The following is a 24,276-nucleotide window of genomic DNA, read 5'->3' as shown; positions in this document are numbered from 1 at the left end:
GATACGCAGAGCTGCGATATTAATTCGCCGCGAATCGCAGGGAAGTTCCTCATCCGAAATCCGCATGACTGTTCCAGGCGGATTTACAGAATCGTTCGTCGCGACATAATCACGTGCGTCGCACGAACAGCGACCTAGGGGGGCAGAGGTTGCTCCAATGGGACACGAGGTCAGGATACGTTCACAATTATCGTAGGATGCTGTCAACTCCATCGCCGATCAAGACGAGACCGCCCAGGCTCAGCCCGAGGCACTCCTCCCATGATATCGTTACGCTCAGAAGGTGCGTTTAATCATCACAATCGCGCCTCGTGTTCAAGCAACCCTTATCGCGTACGCCTCATTAAATCATCGCCATTTGCGAATCACGTCGGCTCTTCGCGAAGGCTGGAGAAACCCAGGCAACCGTTGCGTTTGGATCTTTGAATTGATAGGGATACAATTGTGTTAGAGGAGCCTTGCTTGAAAATCTTTAACGAGAGGAAAATATGTATAAATACAAAAGACTTAGAAAGTTATAAAACCATCGAATATTCAAATAATGTTCAGTAATGAAAACGTAGTTTGAGTAAGAGTAAACCCCATTAAAAAAGCTTTAACGATCTTCCTTATTATTCTCGAAGCGACTTTTCTTAATGTATTCCTATCTAAAAGATTTTCTGAACGGGACTTTAATTGAAAAAGGTTTTCTTTTCCGTAATATTATCTTGTAATGTTATTATCGTAGAATTTTCATTATAATTCCTTCAAATATTTATTGAAGTTTTTTAAAATATTTATGAATATCTTACGTATAAAATTGCCCTATTTGATAAATACGCGATTTTACAGTAACAAGATTGAGATGCTATTCTATCTAAAAAATTACAAAATTTTCTGAATGGAATTATAATTGAAAGAGGTTTTTCTTCTTTGTAATAATACTTTTATAATATTCTTTCTTTGTAATATTATCTTAACTTTATCATTCTTTTATTATAATTTCTTTAAATACCTCAAACCGAAGACTTTATTGATGAATGTTTTGTTTTACGCGTAAAATTGTCACGTCCGACAGATGCGTACGGTTTAATCGTGAGAGTTGTACGTTGAAGGTCCAAGCAACGTTTACTTGGGTTTCCGGAATCGAGGCGAGCATAATCTTTCACACTCTGCGAGTGTGAAAAGCTAGCAGTGTCGAGGAGGCGTTAAAAGAAAAGAGAAACATGCGAAACAAAAAGACATATCGAACGCTTGTTAATTCCGCTCTTCTTAGCCGCACGGCCGTACCTACTGTAGCCTGACGCGCTCGCTCGCTCGCTGCTTCTTTATTTTCGAATCAATATAACAATTCTGACTTCCTCTCACAAAACGTAACACTAATATCGCGTATCCCACATCTCGAATCAACAAAACCCCCGAAAAACAAAGTGACAACTTGGGAAAACTTAAAATTCTTTGTTCTCGAACCTTTCCAGTAAATCGAGGGAGACCAGTGGTAGGTAGACGGGTATTATAACAAACCACCTTCTTTTAATCTTTCCTCCAGTAAAAAGTTGATCTGTGCCACGCGTAACATACGTATATATACATATGTATATATACATACCTCTTGTCGTGTGTTGTACTCTATATACATATATCTATATACATATTATACCTACCTATACTGTAATCTGTTGCTGAATGTTGTACCGATATGCTTAATACCTGAGTACACGCTTTTGTCGAACCCTTCGCTCGATACGCCGCACGTTAACGCGGTAACAGATACGAATTAATGTTGAATTAACGATTTCTCTCTTTTTTTTCTCGCGCTCTCTTTAGTAACGCGAAAGGGAGGAGTTCTCGGACAAATTTGAGGCGGTCGCTTAGCCAGCCACTGGGAATCAATCAGCTCTCACCGCTGATGCGCGCCAAAACCGCAGGTAAGCACCGTCATCGGTATTTGCTCTGATGCCTCTTAATTTAAGATAGACTTCGAGCTCTCTGACGTAGATCACGTTCCTCTCGTCTTGTCTATCAAGCACGCGCGTGGACCATTCTCTTATCGCGCCTGTGAAACGCGAGGCCGCACGTCTCTTCTCGAATCATTACTGATTGAGAAGAGTTATCATATCACTCGAGTTAATCTTACAATAGATTATTCTGAATTATTAAAAGATACGTTATACAATTTAATTAACGTAATATTTATAAATAATATTTAAAAAATTGAGATGGAAAGAGAAACGCGAAAGAACGATACAGAAAACAAAATTCTTTTTACATCATTTTTTTTTCAAGTATATACTCGAGATAGATGTTTTCGTGCGGTAACTGGAATCGTTGGAGAGACATGGATTCATGTCAGAACGCGTTTGCTGGGTAGATAGAGTTTACACGCCAGTAGAAAAACCCTCGATGATATCTAGTGCACCGTATATCACAGAGACCGCCAGTTTCTCTCTAGACATCACCACGAAGAGTATTCAGCATGCATTCCTCGTAAAGACATTGTTGAGACATTCACCCACATCGTGTTGCCATCGAATGCACCCTCTTAAGAAAGAGAAAGAAAAAACGAGGGAGGATAATTGCGCGAGAGTAAGGAATGGGACATCCCTGTGTAATAATCGTCATGCTCCGTCTCTCATCCCTGTAAAAACGTTGCTTCGTGTGGAAACGCTTCTGTTTTGCGATGATAGTAAGGAGCCTGGCTTGCCGGAGAAGCTCTCGTAAAAGCGCTCTCTCTCGCACTTCTCGTCTCTCCTTCCCGCGCGAGAGAAAGAGACGCGACTTCCCGAGGGTGCGATCAATTCGCACGTATGCGGGTTAACTGAATACCGAGAGGGAGAGATACTCCGGCGGGCTTGGTTACCTTCTCTCGAGGAATCTCATGAAAATTACTGTTTCATTCTTTTTCCGCTCACGCCGAGAGCTGCACGGTGGACGGTTTTTGGCCCGGGGGCTGAGACGTACTTGTTGTCCCAATAACTTCCAGAGGGATTCCTCCGACGAGCGTAAACGGAGCGAAATGTCGTTTACGTTGTGGGACGCTTTGTGGGAATCGAGTGTTTGTCGATTGTTTTGCCCAGACGAAACATTTGTATTAAAGATTAAGGAATTAAATGAACAGACATTTCTTTAAGAAAGGCGATTTTATATATGTATTCTTTTCTTATATTTTTAATATCCTCTCTGTAATTTTGCAGAGAATGGAATTTGAAATGTACCTCTATCGAAAAGATAACAGTATTATACATGCTGATTAATTTCTATTTATCTTTTCACTTGCGTTTTGTTTAAAATTTAAATCAATGGGCGATTTAAATCTGTGTAAGGGTATGTGTTCTCCATATCCCTTTTTTTATCTTTATTACAATAAAATTCTATTCCCGAAAAAAGTAGGCGCAAGATTACCCGGTGGCAACGTGCTATCAGAGGACGAGCAGGATGGAAGAGCCGGAACATCGGAAGACGACGAGATGATGTCCGATTCCGAATCTTCGATCACTTCTTTGACGGATAAGAAGAAATCGTTTGAGCAGACGATGGATGAAGAAATCGTCATGTTGGCCGAGGCTGTTTGGGATCATGTGGCGATGGAGCCGGAGGAGCTGGCTTTTCGCGCCGGGGATGTCATCGACGTCCTCGATACACTGGACAGGGATTGGTGGTGGGGCAGCTGCAGAGGAGAGCACGGATGGTTTCCGGCCGCTTTTGTCAGGGTAAATGTCCTTGAACGGGTCCATATATATTAAAATAAATTACACTTTTAGCCCTAGAATGACCTTAAGTAATAACATCATAATTATTTATTTAAGCAACACAATATGAATATAAAACGATAATTATAACAAAACAAAGTTAATTTGTAATTATCATAATTATCGAATTTAGTTATATGGTTCAATTAAGTTAAACTTAGATATAATAAACTCGGTTAAAATAAATTTGTTTATAGTTGCGCGTGAGCCAAGAAGATACGGTGGAGGATTGTCTGGCCGCGATGGCCTCGGGAGGATCCTCGGGTACTCAACTTAGAAGGCGGACGAGCGTCTCCCTGCTCTCGAACGAGCAAGTGAGGACCAGCGTGGTCCGCGAGCTCGTCCAGACCGAGCGCGACTTCGTCAAGGTCCTACGCGACGTGGCCGAGGGTTACATCGCGGAATGCCGCAGGCGCACGGACATGTTTACCGAGGAGCAGATCGAGACGATCTTCATCAACCTCGAGGAACTTCTAGACTTTCAGTCTGAATTCCTGAAGGATCTCGAGGACCGCATCGACTGGAACGCGCCATACAAAAGCTGCATCGGCGAATGCTTCCTCAATCATGTTAGTGGCATTATCAAAATATCGCGCTTTCTTCTTCGTTGAAAATTCCATGCATCCGAGTGATAAATTGATCGATTTGTCTCTATATTTCTTCATTATCTTAACTTTCTTGGACTATATTAAAAGTTGGAAAGAAGTTAGAGAGAAAGAACTCTGTCTATGTCTATGTTTGGATAAAGTTAAAGAAAAAGAAGACGAAAGACGTATTATTGATTCTTTCAGAGGGCGGGTTTTCGAATGTATTCCGAGTACTGTAACAGTCACCCAATGGCCACGGCGACGCTGCAGGAGCTCTACCATCACAATCGTTATAGCAAATTTTTCGAGGCCTGTCGACTGATGAGGGGTCTCATCGAGATCCCCTTGGACGGCTATTTATTGACGCCCATCCAACGAATATGCAAATATCCCCTTCAATTGGCAGAGTTACTGAAATATACGAAGACCGATCATCCGGATTATCACAAGATCCAAGAGGCCTTGGAAGCGATGAGAGACGTCGCGGTATTGATCAATGAGAGAAAAAGGCGGATGGAAAGTTTGGAGAAATTGGCCGCATGGCAAATGCGCGTAGAAGGTTGGGAGGTACGAGCTTTTTGTAGTTGTGATAAAAACTGTTTTTAAAATTTGCATTTTGAATCCTCTTGATAATACTGATTACCTTCATAGTGCGAGCTTTATCTAAAATAATTGTCTCGAAATACGTTTAATATCGACGGCAATCGGTCGCAGGGTGAGGATCTCATAGAAGTTTCGTCGCAACTTATTTATCAAGGTGATGCGATGAGAGTGAAGACTGGCATGTGGACGAATAACATCACATTATTTCTCTTCGATCATCAACTGGTCTACTGCAAGAAGGACATTCTCAAGCGCGACACCTACGTCTACAAAGGTCGCATCTATCTCGACACCAGCGAGGTCATTGATGTGCCTGACGGAAAAGGTAACGAATGTTGTTAATAGGATTTCTCGATAAATTTAAATTGTTAGGATATCTCTTACATCTCTTATGACAACAGCGTAATAACTCTGTAATTGGTTAATTTTATTATTTTATATAATTTTTTTATTTTATAAAATTCTATTTTGCGTATTACTGCGTTATTACAGTAAGAGACGTTATTAAATAATTAAGATAGAATCGGTAGGGTACGATATAAAATATCGACCACGCCTTATAATAAAGATATATCAAGCTAATGATCAATTTTACCCGTAGACCTTCAATCAGGGGTGACAGTGAGGCATTGCCTAAAGGTATACAGCTGCGTCCGGGACAAATGGTTGCTTTTCTGTTGCCGCACAGCGGAGGAGAAACGGCGGTGGCTAGCGGCGATGGCCGAGGAACGAAGGCTAGTGGCTAAAGACAGAAACGACGGATTGGAGTTTCCAGCAGCAGCTAGGCAGCTCGCCAGGCTTGCCGCTAACAGACAGCAGAACAGACCACCGATCAAACCTCGCAGTAAGTATTTGCCACTATGATGTCTGTACTAATTTAATAAAATTAGATTTGTTCGAAAAAAAACCGCTATTTTAATTTTATTTCATTTTCTCTCTAAAATATTTTTTTGCTATAAAATACCTTACTTGTTTATTTTGTATTAATTTATTATATTGACCGATTTAATTTATTTGACTTACTCGATATATCAGTCTATTTTTATCTTGTATTAATTTAACGATGTTGCAGACAAAGCATATAAGAGGGAATCGGCGTACGAGATGCCAACGACAATGGTCGGTCAAGGCACCACGAATTCGCTGGGACGGAAGGTTGGGACCTGGTTCATGTTTGGTAGCAGCAAGAAAAGCACGCGGCTTCAACCGTCCTGAGACAGGCCCACCTTCGTACCGTATATTGACCTATAAAGCTGCGGCTAACGACGCTGCATCGTCCTGTCGAAATCCTGGCGCGAGATACCCCGATCTTGGTCGCTTCGAAACTTAGGAGCCTTTGCGAGCAGGCATTTGAATTCCAGTCAGGGTAATACTGTTTATTGTATGTGACTGGTCGTGGAAATTATTCTCTAAGCATCGATGAACGAGCCACTATGATTTCGCTAGGATTTCGTAGCACCGAGGATGAACAGCGCGCCTCGTCATATGTACGGCACGAAGGTGTTTAGATAATTCATAAGTAGATTTTGTCCGACGAAGTATACCTCTTCTTCTAAGGCAGGGAAAGTAATCGCTATCGATTTTGTCGACCGATTTTGATCATTGTCCATGAACAGCGATCCGCAAAATAGAAGAAACTTCCAATGATTTTTCACTCACTGCCTCTCTCACAGAAAGCAGACGTTTCTCTCTATCAAGCAGATATCATCGTCCACTTTAGATACTTGCAGACAAAAGTCGCTCATTATGCCTAACCAGGATTTTGTGAGTCTTCGAATCGGTGCTTGCCTAACTCTTAGATCTTAAAGCAATGTTCGATCATCTTCAACGTGACGTTACGATGGTGCCCAGTCTGAGAAGCACCGTCCAAAGAAAGAACGTTTCGGAGAAGAAAAATATTTGTTATGAGCTGAGAGAGGTGTATAATCGCTCTTGTAGATATTTGGCGTTAAAAATTACCGTTAATAATAGCGGACACGAGAGTAGATTAGGGAAGTAGAGACATTTAGAGAAGTAGATAGTCTATAAATGTATAAAGTCAATAGCGGGCTTCTGAAGTACTAAAGGGAAAGTACTAGTCATTCGTCATCGCGAATTCTTGATGAACGCCGATGAAACATGATATATATATGATATATTGTTACACGCGCAATCGCTTTTTGGATCGAAAAGCTGGCATGGTACGTCACACGGCTGTATTTTTTATGATAATCGAAAGACTGACAACTGAGATGCTTCCTCGGGAGGAAACCTTGAGGTTGTAATCTTGAGAGAGAAATGCGACGGGATCGATTAGGAAATATATCTGAATTGAATTCGTTAAACGAGCTTCGCCTTTCGTCTAGATTATTTGATCGTTATTTCGAAAATTATTTTGTCGACCAATTTTACGTACAACGAGAACTAATAGCACGTACACAGTTCTACGCAAGCGTCAACAAGTTCGATCACAAAAATCTACATGTTGATTGATTTCGCGAGGAAATTCTGATCGGCCGATTCCGCACACCACTTTTCTCTCAACGAAAATGTAGATGTATTTCGTAGAGAAAATCTCCAGCGAGCTATACAAGGTAACTCTTACTGCCTAACTAATGTTCGTTATTTCGCATCGTAATCATAATATTTGTAGTAGTTTGTACGAAGTTGCGGACGACGGGAAGACAAGAAGACGAGAGGCTGAAACGCGAGGGCGAAGGAGAGAAAAAAAAATGTTTATGTTTACGCGAAACAACGCAGTAGCATACAGAGGAAAAGAGGTGATTAAAAAAGATATGTAAATATTCGCATATCATGTCTCCTTACCCGACTGCGATGTGAATCGCCAAGCTTTTAAAAAGAAAAAAAAAGATGGAAAAAGGAAGAAAAAGGAAAAGGGAGAAGATCGCGAGAATCTCTCTCAAGTTTTTCTACTCTTGTACAGAAAGATGTATGAAGACTTAGCAACGAGAAAATAATATCTGTCAGCAGAAGAACCTCTGTGTTAATAATATGTGCATATTATCTATGCGGTCCCTTGACAAAATGTTCGATCTTGCAGTTTTAATGACTTAATCACAGATCCTGAAAGTTTTCAACACTGCCAATAAGTTAAAAGAAATAAGTCTTCGTTCGTTAGAATTGTTTGGTTCGGTCTTTAATAGAAAAAAGAGATCGGTATAATTTCGATTCTCTTTCTCTCTTTTTCTCTCTCTCTCTCTTATATACAGTATATATACGAGGGACAAACGCGACTATTCTGTCTTTTTGACATTTATGTCTAAAGGGGTGTAACACACGAGTATGAGCGAGGCGGTATTTACGTTTTTGTATAATACATAGAAAGGTATATTTTTACTTATTTCCCGACAACGTAATTTACTATATATGACGAGGACAATATAATGATAAAAGAATGGATCAAGATTCCTACTGTACAGAGAGATCATTAGCCTGTTGATGTTTAGACTTAGGAGAGGCGCAAATTTGTTGCTGGACCCAACTCATTTCAGAGTTATTTTTATAGGAGAAATGACTCATTGATTGGAATGTGATTTTTTTTATAAGTATCGCTATTATACATGGACTGCTTTAATGGCCAACGTAAGTATAAAGAAGAGTAACTTGTTAATGATAAGATTGATAAGTAGCGAGGGAGATCCCGAGCAACACGGAAGTCTAAAAGATATCCTTCGGAGAAACGTCTTCTACAAGTTTTACAGGCGTCTCTTGACGACACTCGTGTTGTCTGCGGGACACAATATTGTGTAATCCACAAGTAAGCACAACTTTTCACGAACAATTCATGAAACTGCACTTGCAACTCTCACGACGGAGAAGTAATCGAAATCCGTGAAAATTCGTATCTCGCATTCACGAGCTCTCATGCATTGGCAGATGAATTACATATCTGACGCACTGATTACTTTTTTACCTCGGAAAATACTACCCTCTCCCCTTTCTTCTTTTCGGAAACCGTTATTCTTTCAGAAACCGTCAAGCAAGATCTGCACAAAACTCGAGGAAATGCGCTTCAAAGCAATAAATCTTAAACTAAGCGTTATTGTTATGATAATTTAGGCTATTACGTACATATATAACGCATTTAAAAACGCGATTATATTTTCCCTGACAATGAGATTTGATATCGATAACCGTGTGCGTACATACTGATGATGAACTAAGCAGAGCTCTTTTTCCGTAGCGAGATCGCGCTACGCGCTAACGATGCAAGAGGAAAAGCAGCAGAGATAACGCATGATATCGCAATGTTTTCTGTACATATATAGACGTGTTTTGTAAGTGTAAATACCGTAGACCTACTCTCTCGTTAGAGAAAATAACTTCAACACGTTTTGTAGCGACTAAGTGAAACATACTGTTAAGCTATATATCTGACGTTCATATAGTTGATTACTAATTAAACGGTGATATCATTTTGTATATTTGTATATCTCTTTAATTTAATCATCTTGAGGATTATTTGTCATTGCGAGATCGATTGTTCGTATTATAATTATTGTTTACGACATGTACAATAGAATGTTATACAATATGATTGTCATTGTTTCCAAATACAAGCACATACATATATATCTATATTTCTATATATATATATATGTATATGCTGAGTTACATATATGTAAATAAACATTTTATAACTATTATACTTTGTTCATGTGTTCTTATTTCATTTTTTCGTAAAGATATATGTCTATAAACGTTTATATAGCAGTAACACAAGGCAATGAACACTGAATTATGTTAATCCTTAAGCTTAGACAAAAATTTAAGTAAGATTTAAGGAATTACAGTCACATCATCCTGTTTTGAAATTTGGGCTTTTAATTTTGAATTTTCGTCTTTCAATTGATTTACGACTTGTCGAAGATTCTTGACTTCTTCCATCAACTGTGCGCTTTCATCCAAGCTTTGGGCTAGTTTTTCCGGAGCCTCTCTTAATTCCGTAATGTACTCATAAGCTCGCGCTAGTATACCTCCTTTACTCTATAAATAAATTAGTACTAGCATTAACAAATAATACAAGTTATATGTTTTTATAATATAAAATAAAGAATTTATCAATTTATTTGTAAATTATTATCAAAAGACAAATATCGATTTAAGAATTTGCAAATGTCGTACTTGCGGTTCCAAATTGGATTTTACATCTCCGTCTTTATTCACATTCTCCGAATCACATTCGGCCAAGAGATTTGCCAACTTAGAAATCCAGTTGCTAATTTTGTCCCTTCTACGTCTTTCAACTTCATTGTGCGTTACTCTTCGTCTCTCGTCCCTCTAAACATATAATTTTCATTTTCCTAAATGAAAAATCAACGATAACGTAAAGTGCATCGATAATATCGAATGACTTTTACCTTCTTCACGGTGGTTACGATATTCTGTGATCCTTCTATCTGCAATTTAGCTACGCTAGGAACCACTCTAGCAGATTCTGATGTTACAACGTCATTGCCATTACTGAGCACGTATAATTGTCCGTTCAGCGGCGAAGTCAAAACCTGGACAGTATTATTCACAGGCGTGGCTATCGAAAGCTCATTGTCCTCTCTGTCATTGTTGCTGACATGCATAACTTTGTAGGCCACTGTATTGTCATCTCTGTTTACTGCGTACAAGTGGTACTGTATGTTGTCATCGTCAGCTTCTACATCAGCATCGCAGTCCACTTCTTCCAGAACCACACCAACAGCCTCATCGTTCACTATATTCTCATCTGTGCTATAACACGAGCGTGGTTTTGTTGTCGAGAAAAGAAATGCACTTACAACACAAATGATAAACACAAGGCATTTCTGCAAAAAAAAAAATACTCATACCTTTCGTCAATAGGTTCAAACTGATTGACCTCCATTTCAATAAGCGGCAAATGCTTTTGCGATCATTAATTTGATGTATAAATAACGACGCGTTGGTGCATCAATAGTAATTATACTGACGAGATAACATTGAAAGCATGCAAGCCGGTATTGGAACGCTAACCTTTCTGGCCTGTTGACGCCTGGCATTCGTATTCTACTGTAGCGCTCTTCAGAAGTTCGAGAACTCACTTTGTGAAAAGAATTTTGCGCGACCGGTACAATCGTGAGAGCGCCGCTTCGGTATCTCTCTGGCCGCGCAATAAAGTATGACATTTGTTTTTCGTAAAAGAACCTTTTGTATTTCTCGTCTTTCCTCTTCTTTTTCCTAACGTTTAATTTATTAATTTTTTCACTCACCCAATTCAATGTACAGCTGACCATTTAAACGCATCCTTACATTGCAAGGATGCAATTTTATATATTTCATATGTCATATTTCATATTTCACATGTCATTCACATGAAATATGAAATAATTTATTTCATATAATCATATATTATTCATATATGAAATAAAAGAAATAAAAGTTACAATTTGACATTCAATAAATATATATATATTCATTGCTATAGATAATTTTTAACATATATCAGGGGGGACACGTGTATGCAAATAATATCATATATAATTATAAATAATGAAATAATCACGTTATATTAATTATTGACTACAATGCTTCTAAAGCTTTTTGATCGTTACGAAGTTAAGTCTCTCGATTTTTTAAAAGAACCTCAACAAATATATGTATATACACATATAATTATACAAAAACATATATATTAACACAATTAACTTTCTTTTATATGAGTAATACTATTGTTTCTTTATCGTATAAATCTTTATCTTTATCTTTTATGAATCTTCACGCATTAAATTCGTAACGTGACAAAGCAAAATATGCGATACATGACTGAAATTAAGATTGGGAGCAGTAATCATGTGTCATAAAATTTTTTATAACGCTGACAATATGACATCTGTCTTTTTACGTATAACATTTTTTCGATTACAGATCGTATCTCATGACAGATAGACGTATATTGCACGTGAGGTAGTTGTGTTAGTTCCTCTTAACGCATTTACAATTTCTGGTACGTAGGTAAAAACGGCACGTGTGATGTCCATTTCCACCTGAAGAATTAATTTATAAATATAATTAACCATCATTCGTACAAACGTACAGATAAAAAAAACTCTGCTATATATTAATACCTTCTCAGCAGATTCATTCCGCATGGGAAGTCGAAAGTGTTCCGGACGTACTCAACGCCAGATGCTTCGTCAGTTTTTTTGTCAGTCACATCACTGGTCAGTTCCATTTCCTTCGACCAAGCCTCCAATCCACGGTCTCTCGCGTTACCTTAATTTTAAACAAATAAATCAATAAATACATATATCCTGTCATTATTGTCTCTATCAACAATACCTGGGATGATGTTGTCCAGTAAACAGCCTAACAAACCACCTACTAGAATAGTAGTGCTAAGTAATACGGTGAATACACTGTCCACCACAGCGTTTCCCGTTTGTATCGTGCCCTGATGTTTGATCAGCCATTTCGACAGGACCTAAAACAAGTCACATAAATATGAAAACGTTTATGCGTATAAATAACGAAAATCAATATAATTGAGCACGCACTCGTATCCCCGAAGGTGTATACTAACCAGAGGGAAGAACATGGACAAGCCCAGGATGAACAAGTTTCTCGAGGAATTGAGATTTACATACTGTAACGCCGACAGGCCTGAAAAGAAGAATTACGACTAAGAATTAGGATTAAAAATAATAAAATAATAAAAATATAATATAATAAAGGAAGAAAAAAAACAGTAATTTTAATAAAAACAATTTTCTAATTATTTATATAAGTACTATGAATAAATTCAGCATATCTTTTTCAGAGAGCTGTCTATATAGTCTTACAAACGCTCATAAAAGCGCACTTTCTTCTTACTACGAGACTGATATTTATAACCGAACTATTTCGCGATCGAGAACACATCGTAGAACAAACTTACGCTTACCGAAAGCACAAATCATCCCAAACATCACGCAGAATATTCCGCCGACTATCGGCTCAGGAATTATGATGAACACCGCGCCGAATTTGCTGATCACGCCCTGCAGGATCATCAGGAAGCAGGCCCACTGTATGACCCTACGGCTGCCGACTTTGGTGACCCCTAAAATTGTTACGTTCCATTAGAAGTTAGACGATGCCGTCTACATCATTAAATTAGTATTAAGCTCGCGATTAAAGGATATATAATTGTCCGTTACCTATCGTGCCTACGTTTTCGCCGAACGTGTTCGTGCCATTGCCGCTACCCCAAAGTCCGGCCAGCATCGTACCCAGACCTTCGATACCGATACCACGGTTGATCGCGTGAACCGGCGGCGGCGGTGCTCCTAGAAATTTTTCAGTAAATTACAAGCTGCATCGTCGTTAATAAAAAATGTTATAATTTAATAAGCCTCATCCTGTCTATGTTGCGTTTATTAATAACGGAAGACTCTAAAAGAAAAATTTATAGTTTTAAAATAAATATACCTACCACACATTCTCGCGGTGGTCGGATAGTAGCTGATGGATTCTACCGTGCATGCTAATACTCCGGCTAGCATACCGAGTACGCCTGATAACGTTACGGTGGGTACGCCCCACTGTCCAGGATATGGTACCCGAAACCAAGGGGAGTCGTTTATAATTCTTAACTTGCTGTCTGATCTGGCGGGATGGCCGAACGGTAGCGTGTCGGTTACCGTTAATATTGCGCAGATTATCCACATGACGATTATCGTCAGCAAAACCTGATGCAACGAGTAACTTCGGTTTAGATATACATGAGTAAATATTGATAACATTTGTACGTGAATTTTTCATTCTGAAGCGATGCTCTACGGTCCCGTAAGCAAACATAGAACTTTTTTTTAATATATCTCTAAATAAAAAAAGTCTAAATAAAAATGTTCAAAGCAGAAATTTAAGAATTATTATTTGTTTGTAGTTTTGTACCACGGTAACTCACGGTAACTTATCATATGCCCGTATCACACTACGGATTGAGATTGAGATTGGATTGGAATTTAATCAATCATAATAAAGAAAACTAAACTCAAATTAGTGAACTTTGCTCTATTTGGTCGAATTTCAATCCAATCTCAATCCTAATCTGTATAGTCTAGCTGACACTTTACGAGATTCAGGATCTTTCTTTGATAATACTTACCGGAAAGAGTTTGAACAATTCGAACCAGATAATGTGGAGTCCGTGGCCTTTCCGATACATTACAAATGGAAATGGAACGTTGACCAGTATTTGAGAGCATGTCGTCAGTAGTATTATCGTTCTAGAAACGCAAGCGTATATTAAGTCCAAAATATCATGTGTACATATTTGTATGTATGTCATTTATACAATATAATACAATACATACCCAGCCGCAATACCCCAATGCTGAGACGCGGCGTCCGCTGCGTTTTCGAAAAGAGACAGTCCAACTAGCGAGACCGTCGGCACGATTGTCAGCGGAGTTATAAATTTCAGCAAATATCCGACGATACCTGCGCGCAGATGCATTTTTAGCGTCTCGGGATATAAAATAAGAAAGAAGTGAAGAGAACAAAACTGCAGGAATTGCGCGACAGGTTCGGTAATTATAAGCCGGGATTTACGCGATTGAAATACCTCCAAACCCGATGATCACTTGGAACAAAGCGGAAACAGCGATGGCACCCGACAATTCTCTCATCCGGATTTGCCAGAGCTCGGTTCGGTTTTCGTGAGACATTTCCTCGAGAATCTCTGGCCTGGGGCACTCCCACTGCGGCAGATTTAATATTGCCAGAGTCGGCACCAAGAACGATATGGTACCACCTTGTACCAATGGCAATCTAATGCAAACATACGTTTCTTCGCGATTAAAATTTGCCATCAATATTTCTACGAGCACCAAGATATTCATTTTTGTTATGTTTGCAAATATAGTTTAATGTTTTATTAGAGTATTAGAAATATTTCTCAGCGCGCACGTACAAGATGCCTAAAAAACTCTTTAGTAAGAATCTTTGATCAATGCAAAATTGATTTTTTTTAAGTCAATATCGAGTTATTATTTATTATATAATTATTCAATTATTAGAATTTATTTTTAAATATTTATTTAAACCTAAAGATAAGAAATTTTATTTAAAAAGTAAACTCTATCTAAAATTAATGAGATATAATTTTGTTATCTTGTTTAACTTACAACTTAAAGACATAATATTTTAATTTTTTTTAAGATATTTTTTATAGAGATGTGTATCACAATAAACATTAGTATGGACGATATTAATCGCGGTTATTTATGTGTATCAAACTAATGAATTAAAAAACAGATACAAGATAATTATTGTATGCAATAATAAATTGTACATAATATTCCATCTTATTATTGCAGAACATATTTACCCTCACCTACATCCTACGGTAGTCTGAATGAGCGTCACTATGCCAGTGACAAAGATCATCGTGGAAATAACGTGACTCCTCGCGGGATCATCTTCGGCCATGCAGAGGGCCGGCGTTAGAATGAAAGGAATAGAAACGATTGCGCCGATCATAGTCAAGTAATGCTGCAAATGCATTTTATTTTGTATATACTTATATTAATAAAAAAATACGTTCGCGTTAAATTCAAAAAATTAAACATCAGATTAGGGCACATATTATGAAACTTTTCGGAATGGATTCCAATCGGAATTGTTTAGTTATTTCCTAGATTTCTATTGTGTTTTCTAGGGAAAACGGAATAATTCCGATCGGAATCCATTCCGGAATCCATTCCGAAAAGTTCCATAACAAATACGTGCCTAAAGTTATTTAACTATGACAAGCTGGCATTGCACCTCTCCTTTTTTCACTCGTTCAATAAATTTACTTGCCTATTCCATGATGTTACAAGTTAAACAACTCTGCGTTAGATCGTGTATATGTGTGTGTATATATGTCTGTGTGCGTGTACGTATTATCAAAAATATCATGTAAATAAAATTGACGTGTGTTAATGACGATGTTTCCTTCCATAAGATTTATTGTACAGCACAATGAGACATAATATACTGCAACATACGTTTATTTAACGCTCGCGTTAACGCATCCCCGTTCTTATTCTTATCTCCCAAATAAATACCTAGCAATAAAAGCGTAAGCTTATTCGTACGAGATATACGTCTGCTTCACACTTTCAAAACTTTTAGAACAATTATTATTTCCATTCCTTTCTTTTGGAATAGTGAGTTGGAATAGCTCCACTTTTACTCACACGAGATAGATAATATGTATATTTGAAATAATTCGGTTTACTAATTGAAACGAAGAATAAGAAAATAAGGCAAAAAGCGTACACATATAATATGCAATTACGAAACCTGCAATGCCATGAATAAACACAGATACCACGGCGGAACGTCGTCGATGCCATAGGTAATCTCAGGATTTCTATTCGTATCGTCCGCTGTTTCCTTCGGTATCGGAACAGCCGTCGAGTTGTCTGTGTTCTGAAAGATCAAAGAATAACCTCATAAAAAAATAATATATATTTATATTTACACGATTAAAAATGCTACGAAAATGAATGTCAAATAAAAAATATATAAGAAAATCGTTAAAATGTAAATATTAATATTACGAAACTTTATCGAAAAATAACTTTGAAGCATTTCCTGTGTTGATCATTTATAGCAAGTATATACTTAAGATATCCAGAATTATGTGTTAAAATTTAATTGTATATAGATAGTATAATAGATACCGCATAAGAGTATTATAATAAACAAATATGATACTTGTCAGGAAACACTTTGCAAAATCATAAATACTGATTTTAATAAAGCTTTGCATGAGAATGAGGTAAATAGGTAAATTTAAAAATTATTGCTGCTTTTAAGGGGTAAAAGTACCCCTTGTATTAGGTAAATTTAGTGAATATCGGTTAATATATCAAATGATATGTTATCCATATACATGTTTGATATAAATACGTGATACTACTATTATATCAAATACTGTATGTGCTTGATATAATATACGTCCTTAATCAAGAAGTATAGCGCATGGCATATATTATGCCATATGTAAAGCGTTTACGGTTGCTTATATGCGCAAAAGTCTAGTGTCACGCGTCATTCGTGCATAGCCGTTTATTATTTATCACTCCTCCTAATGCCTAAAGTTCAATATCTTTGAAAGCGTCACAAATATGACAGACTTTACATAAATAGACGTTTCAATGTCATATGTCAGGATAATGAAATTCTAAAAAGGCAGGAACTACTTATTGTCTAATGTTCAATTTAATGTAAAGTCGCATATTTCCTGCGTTTATGTTTCAATAAGTTTTCCTGCATGGAAACTCATCGAACATTTTACTCATCTTCCTTCGGATATTAATATTTAAAGCATTCCCGTGCGTGCACGTGTTCGCCGTGAATTGTGAAAACACATCGTAACTCACTCACAGATCACTCATAAATCGATTCAATTTGAGTTTTCCTACTTTTATGTTTGTTGTACTGAATCTCATCAAACGCGTATTACTCATCTTCAATATTTAATTTAAACCATGCACAGCTTCGTTGCGATTGTGGCAAACATATCATAACTCCTTCAAAGATCAATCATAGGCCATATGGAATACATTCCTATTCATTTGAATTCACAATGTCTATAATTCACAACGTCTAATAATTCTTAATGCGAAAAAAAATAATTTCCATCTAAAGAAGCAATTATCATTTTAATCATTTTAATCCTGAAAAACGCACATGGCTTGATTTCTAAAATATTGTTATAGCATCAAGTTCCTTCTCTTCGGAAGTATTATGTTTTCTTGTAGATATACATTACTTACATATCCATAAATATTTATCCCTTTTCCTATTTTGGTCTTTCTAAAAGCTGACTTGTTAAGCAAAAGTTCGTTCTGTAGTAATAAATTGCAACCAAGCATTTACATATGTATCGTGTGAATTATAATATCGTATCTATTATATGCGAACACATGGTAATTTATTCTTAAATAAGAATATCGAAGAAATTTAACTATTAAGAAAAATCGAAAGAAACAATTTAATAGCTTAAATTTAATTTAAAATAGTTTAAACTTTTATTTTTTTATATGAAATTATTAAATTATTTAAATGTATTTAAATTATTTTGTGTGCTTATAGCCAAATAAAAAGATATATTTTTTAAGAAGCGCGGGCAAGAACTGAGATTAATATAATATAATATAACTAATAATAATAATTTTGATTAATTTAACTTTGATGCTGCAAAAAAATACTTGACACTTTTTTCATATTTAGAGATAATTATAAGGATTATTAGGCATCAGCGACAAAATTCTATTTCTTTCTATTCTTGAATATTGTTTTACTATGCACATATACACACAAATATTGCACAAATTCTAAAAATTATAAGTCTAAATGAAGTCATTTATAAGAGAAAACCTCATCTTTAAGGCATATGCACGTGTCTTGGACGTGCACATTTTCTAGATCTTTTTTTCGATAATTTGCATTACATAAACTGCATAATGATAATTGATAATAATCTATCTCTTGTATCAGCAAATTCGCTATTTCCATAATATGTGCTGACCGACAGCAATTAACATTAATGGAATAAGATCGATGCAAAAAGATGCAAGAGTTGTTGAATTACGTAATGTTGCATCTTTTTTCTTTTTCCGAGCAGTCACGCTTGAGTGAAAATTTCAATCGCGTTTGCTTCCAGGAAGCAAAACTTATATCGGTAATCATTAACTTTATGACCCTCCATACGAAATCGCGTTAATCGTGACTATATAATTAACGTCAGCCAAAACAAAATCAAGTCTCGAATACGACAGCCAATTTTATTCTACAATTGAGTCGCGGTATATACTGAGCATAAATAATAATAGATAATGTAACTTTAGTACTTTATTTCAATTTATTATTAATTTGAACTCAAATTATACACGAATTAGATTACTTTTATGAAGAAGACGTCAATAACAACATTCGTGATGCAATAAGTAAGGTTTCTTTTTTTTTTATTAAGAGTGTTCGGGATAAGAACTAAACTTATCACCGTGTCTCCAACTGGTTAGGTTGGAACTGGTTGTTCCAGCATTTTGACAAAAATCTTCGATGCAAATAAAGTATAAAACAAAGGGGTTACAGGCTCTTATCGATAGGCTGCGTTTTGATATTCACTGTCAGTACTGAAAATCTATCATTTACATCACGTATACGATTTTCAGTACTGGCAGTGAATATCGAAACGCAGTCATAAGTAAAACTTAGTCATAAGTAAAAAAAAATGAAAGCTGACCATTTTTTGTTGCAACACCGACTTGTGACAACTTTATACGACAACCGGCAACGCACATGCACGATATCCGACTCCAACATATGACATATTATAGAACGAACCGAAAAGATCTTATGGACTACTTTTACACGTCATCATTAATCGGGGGTTTAGTAACATCTGTAGTTAACTTCTTAAAACGCATTTACACAGAGAGAAATTTATTTATTTTATATCTCCATTCAAAGAAATCTTAAAATCTTGATCTTGTCAAAGAAATACATATGCTACATGCTGTAGCAGATATACTTTTCATTGTTTTATCTCAATTTAGTAGCAATGCAATCATAACAACTTGTTTAACGTTTTACACGTTTCTTTAAAACGGATTTGTAAGTCTTCGTCAACGGATGTAGAGTAATAATTGGTGTTATAAATCTGTTATTTAACTAGCGTTTATACGATATTTTATGCCAGTAGTTATAATTATTAATGTTATTGAATCCTATTAATAGTGTAAATGTACTCAGATAGCAAAACGCCTGTCATATATATATTTACAAAATAATATAGGTGTGGAAACTCATGACGAGCGTTTGCGCAAATAACATATGTGAAGCTGCATTCAATCTAATGCTCCGCAACAATATTGAATTTGTTTCAAGCAAATAATGAAGTTGTTTCGGTTTGTTTAATATTCGTTACATTTTTGCAGTAATATTACGTCCTCGCTAGGATAATATATGAGCCTACGAGGCTCATATATTATTGATATATAATATATTTACATATTATTGATGGGTATCAACAATTTATACATTTCTGTTGCAAAAATACTATAAATGTCAATCCTGAAACAGAATTATGATTCATGTTCACGCAATATTTGTAGCAAAAATATACATAAACTGTTTCCAACAATGATTTACACATGATTTTGCACATTTATGTTTTGCTATCTGGGGTAGTCATATAGTATATCGTTCTATTCTCTGTCTGCACACTCGTCTCAGACAGAGTATACCTACATAATTCTCGTCTAATATTATTATTGTGACGCTCATACCGAGTAAACAAAGCTCAAAGCCAGATGATCGCATTCTGATAAATGTGCTAAACGCCTGGCGACTCGCCTGGCGATAATATAAGCAAAAGGAACTTTCCGTGACAGTTATGTTAACAGGTTTAATAGGAAAGATTCTATCTTGCTTGAGACATTATAACTTTTAATCCAAGCTCGCCGTAGAAATAATGCAATCGCGTTTAAGATTGCGAAATGTATCGAGACAAGTGCTCGATACGTATCGACACAAATAGATCACGATGAAAATTTATTCTGCAGTTTCTTTTAAACGCTGACGCTTGACGATAATATATATATGATATATATGATATTTAACAATATCTGCGCCATTTATTAGCAATATTTTTTAAATATTTTATTATAGATATATATTATATATTATAAACATATTATTTGTTTAGTTATCAACATATTATTCGACAATATTTTAATTGTTTTGAGCATATTATTCTTTAATGTCAGATTATCTAGCCATTTCGGAATTCATTTTTTTTAACAATGACAGAGAAATGCGCAACTTTTAATTATTATTTATTCATTAGCAATCATCAATATTACGTCAATCAACATATAATTTTAAGTCCTCGAAATTTATTCAAATAAGTCTTCATTAATTTAAAAAAATCATGCAAAAAATTATCTTTTTTTTAATATCGAGCTCTAAAGTAAAACTCTATTAAAATGTCATTAGAATCAATTTGTCAATATATATAATTAAGCAAGTTATTACATTCTTTTGAATCTTGATTTACAAAGAAATCAAGGAAGAAATGTAATTTATTCTCTAATCGTTTATAAGTGAAAAGAACTTCCGCGTAAATATCTTTATTAGTTTATCAAATACAATTTCACATCAAGGAACGAAGAAGTATTGATACTGCGAATAAAAATTCAACACTCGTCAACTTCTTCTCGTTACTCACCACTTCGGACATTGGCATCCCGTTGTCTAGCATTTTAACAGAAAACACAATACAATATATAAACTATAAACTCGATTGACAATTCCGCCCGAAAAAAATTTCGCGAGAATTCGTCGTCAAGGGATAAAGCGCACGTTTGAGCAAACGCACACGCGATCTTCTGCGACGATCGCTCAAATATATAAAATATATCAAACTATAATGTGTCCGCACGCGGTTTCCTCTTAAATAGATTGCCTTGCTACTATCCGCTGTCTATGTGTGCCTCTATCTACCGCCTTTATTAAACGACTGTTTAAAAGCAACGCGTCCTCCGTGACTCTTATCGCCCCCTCCGACCAAAGCGCGAGAAGTCACCGCAATGGATAATGCAATTGTGACCGTTTAACGACGAGAGTTGGTTAGCACTTCAGAGAAAATGAGAGGGAAGTCTTGAGACTTCGAGGGCTACGTGGGGATAGCAAGGCGAAAAGAATTACATTTCAGATTGCCAGATAGTGCGAGACCGCGAGACCAGCAAATCTCTTCTTATTCTTCTCTCAAAGTGGATGCCTATCCGAAAACACGTGGTATTACTAAGAATAAATTAATAAAACACATGATATCTCATTTTTTTCGGTCGCGCCTTCTTTGCGGTGGCCACATCTAAAATTTAATTAGCGTATACTTATATCAAAAACTGCAAGACAACAAACAATCAGCGGCGCGTCTGTTGTTTGTAAATTGTTTCCAAATTCCTTTTTTTATTATTTTTTATTAAAGTACGATTATATAATTTTGAGTTCTCGAAATTTATTCAAATCGGTCTTCATTAATTTAAATTAATCATGCAAAAAATTATCTTTCGTTTTTTTTCAATGTTATATCAACATTTAATCTCGAAGCAATCTTTTGCATGCCAGCTGCACATAAATCTTGTAAATTTTACAGATTGTCTTACGTAACACTGTATTATTAAACTCTACGTAATTCATAATGATAGATATTGTCGATTCTATCGCTGATTAAAAAATAAATGTTCATCTCAGAAACTCATTTTGGCGAGAATAAATATAAAATCAGAATATAATTAGGACAGATTTTTGGGAATTTACTTAATTTTTTCCGTACACGTAAAGTTATAAAATTTATTTGGCAATTACTTGTTTCTAACTAAACATATGTAATAAAATAAAATGCTTAACGAATTCACATTATGATAATAACGTATAAAATACAGGAAAATTGTATAAAATAAGTATATTCATTCAATGGCGCGAGTTAGCTTTATTTGCGCAAAATTATTAATGATATGGATATAATTTGATAATATTTATAATAAAGTTTAAATGCTTGAATATATAAATAAATGTAAAATTTTTAACGTCTCAAGAATGAAAAATTATCTTTGATAAAGCTACCGCTGAAAATAGATCATTGCAATTGCTAATACTAAAAAGTATCCTGCGTAGCAACTGCTATACGAGTGCAAGCGTTATCGTCAACGTCAATTACATCAACAGAGGTAATTTCAACTATTACTAAATTCCGATTAACTTTATCACTTATTGTCAATACTCACATTTCGGTTGACATAGTTAGAATTATCAGTTTTTTGTTGTTTGAATGGAAGAAAATGATTAGATTAGAGAAAACGAATAGGTAATATTTGGAAGTGATTGTTCTGTGAGTTTAAATCAATCGTCGATCAAATTAAAAAATACACTTTTCTTTTTTTTCTTTCTATTTAGAGATGTATTACATGAAGTCGAAAATATATCTTCGATGGTTCTTTCCGTAGATTACTCATTATTAGATGATACGTTAAACATAGTTTACATTGTATATCACATATATATATTGTTATCACAAGTTTAATATAAATATTGTATTACATCTTTCATATGTGCTATGAATCAGCAATTATTATATAAAGAAATATACAGAATATAAAATTTGTAACTTACAATAATTAACTTATATAATTAAGCTACTTTAATAACTTACAAGTTATACTTTAAACCAACATTTTAACATCTAAAAAATCTATTAGATTGACAATCTTATAGAAATTCGTGACTGTTAAAATTTGTATAATTGTATAATACTTTGTAATATAAATACTAAATCTTGTGATTTATTAATTATTCTATTTTTTTATGGATATGTACATACATGTCACTTATATGTATACAATGTAAACTATATATTTAACGTGTCATCAATAATGAGTAATCTACGGAGAGGACCATCGATGAAGATTTATATTTCATCATAAATATCTGAAATTTATATATTTTATATTACTTTCAGTGCTACTGCTTATTATTTAGCTTCGGTACGATTTTTAGAATGTCAGAAAAAATTTACAATAATTTCAAAAATTTATAATCTTTGATTAATCCATGCGAGTGACAATTATAGAAAAAAATGTAGTTTTGTGGCAATATTTATATTATATATGATATTACCTGCAGTGTAAATATGCATTCTTAGCCCTCCAATAAAAATTTAAAAGGGCAAGCACTACGTGAGGTGTAAATTATCATGATATATATACCCTATATTATTTATGCTATAAATATTAAAATCAATTAATATTTTTTGTTTTCTGTTTAATATTATTCATACAAACAAGCTGCTGTGGGGTGTAAAATATATCCCACGCGCCTAACTAGAGGGTTATTATTGTTGTTAATAAAATATATGTACAATAATAGTTAAATCACGAATTCAATATTGCGTTAAAAATTATTCAGATATATTTATGCTAATAATCGAAAAACTTATCTATAGTCGATAATAATATCAATATTCTTCAATTATCTGCGGGCTCACGGAATCACAAACGTTTTCCAACAAGCGACACAAGTCGCCGCAAACCGCCGCAAACGTCGTTCTATCTCTCTTTTTTGGCATTTTCAACGAATAAACAAAGACAGAACGACACTTACATCGAATCGTGTCGCTTGTTGGAAAACGCACTGTATGAGAGCGGTAGCCAATCAACTGCGCGCCTTTTCGGAACTAGTAATGCGTTGCGAGAGATGATTGGCTACCGCGTCGCTCCTCGGCGTCGCACTCTCGCGTGCAAAAAGCATAATATAACGCAGCTACGAAAAAAAGAACGAACCTATTATTTGTTCGTTGTGATCTCCAT

At 35.5% G+C, this 24,276-nt stretch overlaps 3 protein-coding genes across 7 annotated transcripts; 1 reads left to right on the top strand and 2 right to left on the bottom strand.

The window, feature by feature from the left end:
* Positions 1-47: 47 nt before the first annotated feature.
* Positions 48-9,548, top strand: LOC112459362 (rho guanine nucleotide exchange factor 4-like). 4 transcript variants are annotated; one of them, XM_025023411.1, is made up of 8 exons: positions 48-283; positions 1,807-1,907; positions 3,367-3,689; positions 3,926-4,297; positions 4,520-4,882; positions 5,030-5,243; positions 5,520-5,762; positions 5,991-9,548. In XM_025023411.1, the coding sequence occupies exons 1-8, from the start codon at positions 198-200 to the stop codon at positions 6,131-6,133; spliced, it is 1,845 nt and encodes a 614-aa protein (XP_024879179.1). In that variant the 5' UTR covers positions 48-197; the 3' UTR covers positions 6,134-9,548. The 4 variants fall into 4 exon arrangements, with proteins under 4 accessions (XP_024879179.1, XP_024879178.1, XP_024879180.1 ...); XM_025023410.1 differs by having other exon boundaries at positions 5,982-9,548; XM_025023412.1 differs by adding an exon at positions 1,458-1,477 and having other exon boundaries at positions 196-283; positions 1,807-3,689; positions 5,982-9,548.
* A 16-nt stretch (positions 9,549-9,564) lies between these two features.
* LOC112459363 (upstream stimulatory factor 2-like) lies at positions 9,565-10,962 on the bottom strand. Its single transcript, XM_025023414.1, has 4 exons — positions 10,741-10,962; positions 10,279-10,642; positions 10,043-10,198; positions 9,565-9,904 (listed from the first exon to the last, which is right to left on the bottom strand). Exons 1-4 carry the CDS (start codon positions 10,773-10,775, stop codon positions 9,698-9,700), a joined length of 762 nt encoding a protein of 253 aa, XP_024879182.1. The 5' UTR covers positions 10,776-10,962; the 3' UTR covers positions 9,565-9,697.
* Positions 10,963-11,717: 755 nt separating this feature from the next.
* On the bottom strand, positions 11,718-21,507 carry LOC112459364 (solute carrier family 23 member 1-like). 2 transcript variants are annotated; one of them, XM_025023415.1, is made up of 13 exons: positions 21,138-21,507; positions 16,199-16,327; positions 15,246-15,403; positions 14,475-14,680; positions 14,224-14,350; positions 14,016-14,136; positions 13,341-13,596; positions 13,066-13,194; positions 12,810-12,968; positions 12,450-12,529; positions 12,209-12,350; positions 11,995-12,142; positions 11,718-11,913 (listed from the first exon to the last, which is right to left on the bottom strand). In XM_025023415.1, exons 1-13 carry the CDS (start codon positions 21,168-21,170, stop codon positions 11,862-11,864), a joined length of 1,740 nt encoding a protein of 579 aa, XP_024879183.1. In that variant the 5' UTR covers positions 21,171-21,507; the 3' UTR covers positions 11,718-11,861. The 2 variants fall into 2 exon arrangements, with proteins under 2 accessions (XP_024879183.1, XP_024879184.1); XM_025023416.1 differs by lacking the exon at positions 21,138-21,507 and having other exon boundaries at positions 16,175-16,216.
* Between the last annotated feature and the right edge of the window lie 2,769 nt (positions 21,508-24,276).

This window comes from Temnothorax curvispinosus, unplaced genomic scaffold, assembly GCF_003070985.1.
Source record: "Temnothorax curvispinosus isolate PA1 unplaced genomic scaffold, ASM307098v1 QBEX01009765.1, whole genome shotgun sequence".
Taxonomy (NCBI): Eukaryota; Metazoa; Arthropoda; class Insecta; order Hymenoptera; family Formicidae; genus Temnothorax; species Temnothorax curvispinosus.
The sequence above is the reverse complement of the archived record's forward strand: the minus strand, read 5'-3'. Positions and strand labels throughout refer to the sequence as shown.

Excerpts from the sequence above, each read along its gene's own strand:
- LOC112459362 (XM_025023410.1), top strand. The coding sequence starts at position 198 with ATGCTGTCAACTCCATCGCCGATCAAGACGAGACCGCCCAGGCTCAGC. Across the intron at positions 3,690-3,925 it reads TTCCGGCCGCTTTTGTCAGG|TTGCGCGTGAGCCAAGAAGA; the intron begins GTAAATGTCCTT and ends ATTTGTTTATAG. Across the intron at positions 5,763-5,981 it reads ACCACCGATCAAACCTCGCA|ATGTTGCAGACAAAGCATAT; the intron begins GTAAGTATTTGC and ends ATTAATTTAACG.
- LOC112459363 (XM_025023414.1), bottom strand. The coding sequence starts at position 10,775 with ATGGAGGTCAATCAGTTTGAACCTATTGACGAAAG. Across the intron at positions 10,643-10,740 it reads TTTGAACCTATTGACGAAAG|CACAGATGAGAATATAGTGA; the intron begins GTATGAGTATTT and ends CTCGTGTTATAG. Across the intron at positions 10,199-10,278 it reads TCGTAACCACCGTGAAGAAG|AGGGACGAGAGACGAAGAGT; the intron begins GTAAAAGTCATT and ends TTATATGTTTAG.
- LOC112459364 (XM_025023415.1), bottom strand. The coding sequence starts at position 21,170 with ATGCTAGACAACGGGATGCCAATGTCCGAAGTG. Across the intron at positions 14,681-15,245 it reads CAGACTACCGTAGGATGTAG|ATTGCCATTGGTACAAGGTG; the intron begins GTGAGGGTAAAT and ends TGTTTGCATTAG. Across the intron at positions 11,914-11,994 it reads GGAATGAATCTGCTGAGAAG|GTGGAAATGGACATCACACG; the intron begins GTATTAATATAT and ends TTAATTCTTCAG.